The sequence below is a fragment of the Zophobas morio genome, unplaced genomic scaffold, assembly GCF_036711695.1.
Source record: "Zophobas morio isolate AGI-343-1 ecotype UQ-CSIRO unplaced genomic scaffold, CSIRO_AGI_Zmor_V1 ptg000789l, whole genome shotgun sequence".
NCBI lineage: Eukaryota > Metazoa > Arthropoda > Insecta > Coleoptera > Tenebrionidae > Zophobas > Zophobas morio.
Window position 1 is genome coordinate 1 of NW_026972892.1, and position 8,423 is coordinate 8,423.

Here is an 8,423-nt window from a genome sequence, read left to right on the forward strand (position 1 = left end):
AACTTTTTTATTTTCATGGAAGTTTTACGGGGGGGGGAGTGGTGGTTTATTTTTTTGTATATTTTTACACTAAGACTGTAAATTAAGGTCCATTATATATGTTATAAGGGTATTAACTACCAGATACCTGTAAATGTTAGAATTCCACAATATTATGTTACAATAAGTACCATTATACGACTTATATAATTTCACCAGGGGGATATATGTTGGAGCGGGCGCACATGATCAAAGTACTACCTAAATGAGCCAATGGAAGCGCTTACGTTCAAGCAGCTCCTTTTTTTAGATGTAAATGCCTTTGTAAAAATACAAGAACGGTAAGGTTTTCTATTACTTTTAAAGAGAGAAAAGTATGGTTGACCACAACTTTGCTCCCTACGTTACGCGCAATGTTTATGATAATTATTCTACCTCTGAGGAACATTCGGAATTGATAAAATTTGTTTTTAACATGGATAAAGGAGACCCAATTTTAGATCCTGTTAACCTTATTAATGAAAGGTAGCATTATCTTTCTCCATTTTATGATTTTACTATGTTTTTGAATATTATTATCTTCTGTAAAAGGTTTTTTGTTTAATTTTTTAATCCAAAGAGACTTTTTTCAAATTTGTACTGTAGTATTGCTGTTATATCTTTCTCATTTGTTTAACTAGTTAACCTTTTAAGTAGTCACATTGTTTTAAATAATTTATTATTCTTTTACTACTTTGGCTATAATATTTATTATTTATTAAAAAGATTCTACGACTACTATAACAAGCGGGGTTTTTCTTATGGGCAGGACGTCGGAGTTTCTAAGGGTGAACATTTAGGCTTTTCTAAAGGAGCTGACGTAGTATCCAATTTAGTGCTAAATATTTTTTTTAAAGTAAATGCAGTTAGGCCTAGAACTTGGCTACTATAACGGTTGCTGCTCAATGTGGCGAGCTTTGAGCGATTCTTCTTCCTCTAATTTGAGCGAAGGGTACTATTATTCTTTTTTTAAAATGCTGGTCGCACTGAGACATCTGTCGTTTTTAATAGAACACGTTTAGTTGTGTATTCTCTGCTTACCATGATTAGAGATTTTTGTGCCTCTACTAACAATGAGGTAGCTCACCTTGTCATTGTATAGTTTTTTATTTTATTTTAAACTTGCACTCAATAGAACTTGCAAAAAGATTTGTCTCGCATTCGTGCTAAGTTTAAAAAACTTACATTTCAATTTAAAAGCAGTAAAGAGTTAACTAAATGCCTGGAAGTAGACTCCCCTCTTAGTTTTTGACTGAAATTAATTTAAAATAATTTTGAGAAAGGGCGAATTGCTTGTGTTTAAAATTTTTTTACCTTACTTTCTATTTGACACCGATAATACTATACTACAATTTTGTAACCCTTTAATTAAGTCTTTTTTGGTGTTATAGTTTAATAAAACTTTTGCGAATTTTTTTATTTTCACAAGACCGCGACTTTTATACTGCCTTTGGATTGTTTTTCATTATTTATCCTTTTGCTTATTTTAAACGCTGCTTGCCAGTTATCATTGAGGCATAAGAGCCTACTTAGCATGTTTTAATCTTGGTTAGTATTGGTATAAGGAACTAAAAGGACGTAAACAACGAATTTATAATTCAGTGGATTTTTCATAGTTACGGGGTAGCTTCAGAAGTCAAGTTTGAAAAACCGACTTAGTTTGTTAAAGGGAAATATCTTCTTAAGAAGCGTTGGCCATCAACTTTTTACGTTGTAGATACTAACAGGGAGGAAGTAACAAAAAGTTTACGTTTAAAAAAAAAGTTGGCTAATTTTTAATAATTAAGTGCGTGACTTGTTTACACTATTAACTTATTTTCGGATTCCGACGTTTATATTGTGCGCTTGTTTAACTACAAGTTGGTATATGAGTTAATAAGCAAAAAATGTATCTGCGCTATGTTTATGAATTTTCATTATAACTGAATATTTAAAAAGAGTGTAAGATTTACAATATAACTCTCCTCGAAAAAGTTGAAGCAATAATGTTTACTAGCGAAAAACCATATTTTGAAAGACTTTTAGGACCTATTTTATTACACGCAAAGTTACGTTGACAAGGCGAACCATATACTTATTTATATTAACTATGTACTTATAATTTTTTTTTTTTTCTTAAATTTAATAACATCGCAGTAGTTCCTTATAAAAAAGACACCACCATTATATATTTTTTATCTCTTTACTCGACACCTTTTTTTTGAGGAGAACTCAAGTTTTTGGCTTGAGTTCTTAGAATTACTGTGGATCTTAAGGTTAGCGCCATAGGCGACATTCAAAAAGTGGTGTCTCCTGGCGGATACCAAATATACGAGCTGGTAGCGTTAACAATTTAGATTAAAGCTTGGTCAAAGCAATGTTATTTGTATACTTCTAGCCCTTACCCCTTTCGTAAGTACAACAAAAAGTGCATTGCGCGGAGGGCGATAGCGCGTGTCGTCCCGCAATTCGTAACTGAGCTCTACTTCCCCTCTGGTGCGCTTGGTAGGCCATTCATAGGTGGAGATAGCATTACGTTAAAAAACGGTATCCTGAAGCTCAAGCTAAGGGTACTAATGTAAAACATCGCTTTCCACAAACCACGTCGCACCCGTCACGAGGCGCAGCAGGTTTTTTGTCTCACTTAGAGTAAGGGCGCTACTACAGGCGTCCAGATGCCCAGGCAAAAAAGGCGCTAATGCCATTATTGCTGGACGCTCAACCCATTAAGAGCATTGTTTGTTAAGCGCAAGGTGAGTTTTTTTTGCTTTTGGTACAAAGTAAAGGTTACCAGATTTAAGTTGGCAGCTTGACCTTTTTTTTTTTCACTACTACCATAGTTCACGTGTGGTCGTCATAACATTAATAATGGTGACCCCCAAATAGTTCTTCTGGAAGTATACGAGGTCACCTTTTTTCGAGAGGTCAACAAAGGCGGAGCTTTACTTTTTTATAATTAAGAGTAATTTTTTTTTTAACCTCGACACCAGCTAGCTGGCAAGCGTAAATATAGCACTACTGATCCTGGCGTTTTAAGGACGGCGAGTTTTATAGGAGTAAATCGCTGTACCAATCTGCATGTAAGGCATTCCGCGTGTGGAGGTTGTAGTGAAGATCTGTGTAAAGTGTAAGGTTAACAACAGAAAAAAAAGACCCTTCTGGACTTCCGCCTATAGTACTTTTGAGGATGAGTGTGCATCGCTCACCCAAGTATTAGAAAGCGGAACTATAGATATGCTTTAAGAACGATAATAGAACAGAAAGTAGAACTAAGGCGCGCGGGAGCCGTTGTGCTAAATTTGGTCAAACGCTTTTTCGACATTGAAAACACGGCGCTTCTTGCCTTCTTGGCCTCAAAGGTATGGGGCCGTTCATCCCGTCAAGCAGAGGAGCTGTTGCGTTGTTCTATGCCTTTGCCGATATAAATTAACACTCTTACAGAGCATGAGGTGCATCAACAAAACGCTTTCAAGCAACGTAGTATGGCGGCCTTGGCTTCTGTGATTACTGCTGACAAGAGACGGATAAGTTGGTATTTCCTTGACTTAGAGACTGGTTGCAGATCTTAAGGAGCATCATAACGGGAAGTGGTCGAGAGCCCCCCTCGAGCTGATGAGGCAGCATGGACAATCAACCGCCATCATCAGCATTTGCTCCAGCACCACGTTGGATATGCCGTAGGCCGGGAGCCTTCCGTCTCGGTAGGGCTTTAATAATCACCTTGATATCGACTGTGGTAATTGCTTCGGGTTGTTCTTCGGCAACAGCGAGGGCATTTTCTACTCGGAAAGCATTTCAGCTGCAACTTACTCCTCTCGAAGTCCGCCTGGGGTTGCCTGGGTGCAGCTTGCGCAACAGGCCTTCATGCCATACGCGTCAAAAGCTCTCATTAAGTCGACAAAGTCAACGCCGCTGGCCTTTTTAAAATTAATAGCTCGGCTTATAAAACCGGTCAGATGAAAAAACTGTTAAAATAGTTTGATGTACTTTTAATAAAATCCAAACTTAAACTCCGGTAAATTTTCTTGGGAGTCACCAACCTTTAAACGGTTAGTTGTAACTGCTTTAAGTCACCTTTCTTATCGCTGACAAAAGACTGATAGATATGTACTTACAAGGTTCAGATGCTAGTTGTGGTGTTTTTGGTAAAAGCACGACTTCCGTCAAATTCCCTCGCATAAAAAAGAAGTCGAAGACCACCGAGTTGATAAAGCGACGCAGTTGATCCATACCCGCCCCAGGCTTATACTTGAGCTTGGTGGTGTAGTCAGGGCCGGGTCCCTTTTGCCTCGGCAGGACTCTGACATTCACTCCAATTTCAACTGTGGGAGACAAGTTAGAGTATTAACTGTATTAGACAAGAAAAAAGTTGGCTCTGGGAGTGCGTTGTTAACAGTTAAGAAGGTAGGCGGTCAGACTTGGCAGCGAGGCAGTTAGCCATCATCGCTTTCAGCTACAGTATCGCTGTGGTGCAGCGGAGGTCATGCTTAGCGTCTTTTACTTAATACAAAATATTCAGGCCCTTATATAAAAATGAGTGACGAGATTATAACAGGAGGTGCATCATTAGTAACCAAGCAAAATAACAAGGAAGGGATTATAGTGAGTACCTAAAATTTAATTTTTCCAGAACTTTACAAAATAATAACTAATAATTCTCGTCCTTAAGATAAGTTAAGGACCACAAAATTGTTAGTAACTGTATCTATTCCGTTTATTTTACAAGAATAAGATATAGGGACTAACCTAAAAATTCCGATAAATAAATAAAAACTTCTAACACAACCCTAGAACTTAATGGAAATACTTCTAAATATTATTTTATATAATATAATAACTACGAACATACGTATTTTGTAAAGAAAATAGTCTTTTATTACCGTTACACCTAGTTGACAAAATACAACTAAGCTACTCCGAGTTTCTTTAAAAAGTAAGATTTAATTTTGTTTATGCGATGCTTGCGTTGAGCAAGAGAAGTTTTTTTCTTACGGCCAAAGGCATTAGTAGACTTCGTTTTCTTTTCAGTTGGCTTAAAAGAAGGATCGGCACGAATGGCTGCATGGGCGTCTTTGTACATTTCCTCTAAGCTATCAGCGGTAACCCCTTCTTTAACATAGCGGGAAAATTTTTGATTAAAAAAATCTGGATCCTCTTCCTCAAGGTCAACCATGTAATCCGATACGTGTTCGCCAAGTATGTGCCCTTTAAGTACTTCATGATCTAACGATTTGGAGTCCTTGTCGTAACCGCAAAGTCTTTTTCCAGCTTCATTGTGGGGAATGTCAAGCCCGCCATCCACTGCGCCCTTCATTGCAGCAAAAACCTTTGCGCCGGTAGTGGTTCTAGCCAGGCCGACATCTAAAAAACACCTGAAGGGCCGTGGGCCTGTCTCGTTTTCTTCGACTTGGTAAAGTTCGCCATCGCACTCTTCTTTACCTTTGTAGGCGTCTGCTAAGTTTAATTTTGTTAAAATACGACGTGCGCACAAAAGGCCAGTGGCGTAAGCCGCAGCGTAGTTGGTAAGTCCAACTTTAATGCCATATCTGGGAAGCTCATGGGAATAAGCTGCAGTCATAACGTGATCCCCTTCAATGGTGGCATAAGCAATCTACCCAAAAAAGGTTAGTTGAAAAGTATACATCCAGCCAAAATATAAAAACCTGCGTAATAATATCCTTATTAGTAAAACGGACGATAAATCGATATTTTGGAGAGTTATACTTATTTTTGTCTTGAATAATAAGTTTTCTCCGTTGGTAATAATCAGTTTTGCATTCACGCCGCCGACGAAATTTGACTTGATAACGCTTAAAATAAGCTTTGTTTTTTACAATCTTAACAAAAGGCTAAAAATAGAGTATTAGAATTAATTAACAATCAAACTTATATTAACAATATTCTAAAAAGCACTCTACTTAACATAATAATAACTTTGTTGCGAAAGACAAATGATATAGTTTATAATAAGCTTTCGGAGTCTCAACAGTTATTAGTATAATTATTTAAGAATGGTTCTTTGCATATATAAAAAAAAGCAAACTTTCCTTTAATAATACTAAATTACGTAAAAAGCTGATATTAAGCCGTTAAACACCAAAAAGATAAAGCTATTAAAATAATATTATTAGTTAGTATAGAATGCTTAATAAAACTATTGCCTTCAAAAGTAAGTAGTATATCAACATATAATATAATCTATCTTAATAAGATTCAGTGTTAATGATCATACCATTGCTCCTGTCCCGAAACTGTCTGTCGAGGGACAAGCAGAAGGACAAAACGAAGATTTAAAAAAGTAACGGAAGGGAGGCCACCTGGGCTGCGCATATGTTCAATGCCTCGAGCCACGAGCTTTCTTAAACACATCAATTGAGCAGATCGCACCCGCTAAAATATGGTCTAATGCTGCATTGCCCGTAGTTGAATTGGTAGCTTTTTGCCCAAACTCTGCTTGCGGAATATATAGTTTTCTTATAAATTACTTTTGACCTTTTTTATTTTTAATTGTTAAATATACTTCTGAAATATGTTCTACTGTAAAAAAGTGGCTTGCGGAATTACTATTTATTTTTAGTTTGATAATGTTTAAAAAGTTTTGTCCTATGGTTCGTTTAAATTTGCTATTTTCTTTTTACACTCGTTGTATTATTCTTATATTATCCTAGAAGCTTACAATCGAAACGATACCAATACAACTTCTGGTCAAACGTTTTCAGTACTATGCTTTAAAAATAATAAATATTGTAAAACTTACCATTTTTTCGTATAATAATAACACTGACTTTTTTCAACTTTAATACATGTTTACTTCCCCTTTTTTAATGTTATTCTTAATGTATTGGTAAATGCCATCTATATTTAGTTATAAATTCTTATTATTGGTTAGTTTAATACTAATACTATATATTTTACGATGAAATATTTTTTATAAAAACGGGAAGCATTTTTGTTTAAGCGCCTATTCTTTACGTACAATCATTAACGAGCTTATTATTAGGAGTCATTTAAACTCATTTTTTTCTCTGTCTATGCGAAAAATGCTGTTTTATATCATTTGAGACCACAGTTATGACGGGGCATGAGAAATAAAGTTGTATCAAGTTATCTTTAAATTTTAAATAAATGATATTTTACAAAGCTCAATTGGTCAAGAAACTATGTTTCGAGCTTTTAACCGGGTGATAGCATACCTATATGATTAAGTTCACCCATATTAATTTTACATATATATACCTTCAGTCAAATTCCTATTACACAACAAAATATAGAAGAGCAATGCGTAGAAGGCGATAGAGTATGACCCACGTGCGCTCCCCGTTGTTAGCTGTTGAGCAGAATGGATTTAAAATTTTCGTAAATTAATTTTCTTTTACCTATGTTAGCTTTCCAACCACGCCTAAAAGGGATGCCACATTAAGGGGACAGGAAATCATTTAAGGTTTCGAGTTCTAACAACCTAAATATATTTTAAATAACTGAGTCCTTCTAGTGATCAATAGGGGTGCTTGGTAAGCCGTTCCTAAATGGTGATAGCATTGCTAACCGAGGCTCAAGACGGAAGTCTCAATATGCGCAAACTCCGCCCGTCCGTAATGACGCGTAGTAGCTTGTTTGTATCTCACTAGAAGAGAGAAAACGCTTTTGCGGTGAGTCGAAGTTCCGTCATAACTGGTCGGATACATGCTTGCTGCGCATCGATAGTTTGCTCTGAGACAAAATAAAGAGTATAAAGTTTGGGTCTCCGCCTCGATCTCTGCCACTGAGGAATAAAAGTTCTACTGCTATAACAGCTTATTGTCCTTGATGACGCCTAAGTAGTTTGTCTAGAAACACTACGTGGTTACAAGCTTTTAAAGATCAGGGTACTCGTGGTATAGTGCGCTTATTTTCGCATTGAGAATGTGAGTCTCCTACGAAGACCCTAGTTTGCCAGCGTAACTAAGTAGCACTGCGGATGCTAGCGCAATAAAGACGGCAACTGGGGCCAATATTATCTTGCCAGAATCATCTGCGTATTAGGTGATCGTAGTTTGTCAAGCTGTGGCATGTCGTGCACATAAAATGTAAAAAGCAAGGATGATACAAGAGGACTTTGTTAGGTCCCCGCTGTTAGGAGTTTTGGGTTAAGAGTGCATTGCCTACACCCGTATAATAGCTGCGGTCCTTAAAGTGAAGTTTGAGTAAGGTAAAAAAGGACTTGAGGGAAACGCAATTAGTGTAAGAAGCACTTGAGGTTTACGTCGCCAGGTACGGCGCCAGGAAAAATGGAGCCTGCTGCCCTTTGAAGAGGGGGCCATCCATTATCTCCGCAGGAAGAATTGTTGCGTTTTTGAGCGCTCTTTTTCAATCCACACTAATGCTCTAGCAAGACATGGTCGCGCCAGGAGGCACTTGTAAACGGCGTCAAACAGCAGCTTTAGCTA

General features: G+C 37.0%; 2 protein-coding genes and 1 long non-coding RNA gene across 4 annotated transcripts; 2 read left to right on the forward strand and 1 right to left on the reverse strand.

The window, feature by feature from the left end:
* Positions 1-280: 280 nt before the first annotated feature.
* Positions 281-1,282, forward strand: LOC135121898 (protein LTO1 homolog). 2 transcript variants are annotated; one of them, XR_010279153.1, is made up of 5 exons: positions 281-504; positions 745-838; positions 889-970; positions 1,030-1,096; positions 1,154-1,282. XR_010279153.1 is itself a non-coding variant. In XM_064046178.1 (5 exons), exons 1-5 carry the CDS (start codon positions 356-358, stop codon positions 1,268-1,270), a joined length of 513 nt encoding a protein of 170 aa, XP_063902248.1. In that variant the 5' UTR covers positions 281-355; the 3' UTR covers positions 1,271-1,282. The 2 variants fall into 2 exon arrangements, 1 of the variants encoding a protein (XP_063902248.1); XM_064046178.1 differs by having other exon boundaries at positions 885-970.
* Positions 1,283-4,882: 3,600 nt separating this feature from the next.
* On the reverse strand, positions 4,883-6,262 carry LOC135121900 (large ribosomal subunit protein uL18-like). Its single transcript, XM_064046184.1, has 3 exons — positions 6,230-6,262; positions 5,661-5,846; positions 4,883-5,608 (listed from the first exon to the last, which is right to left on the reverse strand). The coding sequence occupies exons 1-3, from the start codon at positions 6,230-6,232 to the stop codon at positions 4,904-4,906; spliced, it is 894 nt and encodes a 297-aa protein (XP_063902254.1). The 5' UTR covers positions 6,233-6,262; the 3' UTR covers positions 4,883-4,903.
* Positions 6,263-6,490: 228 nt separating this feature from the next.
* On the forward strand, positions 6,491-7,745 carry LOC135121908 (uncharacterized). The gene is made up of 5 exons (XR_010279157.1): positions 6,491-6,605; positions 6,666-6,743; positions 6,998-7,178; positions 7,240-7,438; positions 7,490-7,745. It is a non-coding gene; the product is annotated as an uncharacterized LOC135121908 (long non-coding RNA).
* Positions 7,746-8,423: the final 678 nt, after the last annotated feature.

Bases quoted from the DNA above. Each gene is read 5' to 3' on its own strand.
- LOC135121898 (XM_064046178.1), top strand. From the start codon at position 356: ATGGTTGACCACAACTTTGCTCCCTACGTTACGCGCAATGTTTATGAT. The intron at 505-744 runs GTAGCATTATCT...TTTATTAAAAAG, and splicing joins GTTAACCTTATTAATGAAAG to ATTCTACGACTACTATAACA. The intron at 839-884 runs GTAGTATCCAAT...AAGTAAATGCAG, and splicing joins GCTTTTCTAAAGGAGCTGAC to TTAGGCCTAGAACTTGGCTA.
- LOC135121900 (XM_064046184.1), bottom strand. The intron at 5,609-5,660 runs GTTTTTATATTT...TTTTTTGGGTAG, and splicing joins ATAAGGATATTATTACGCAG to ATTGCTTATGCCACCATTGA.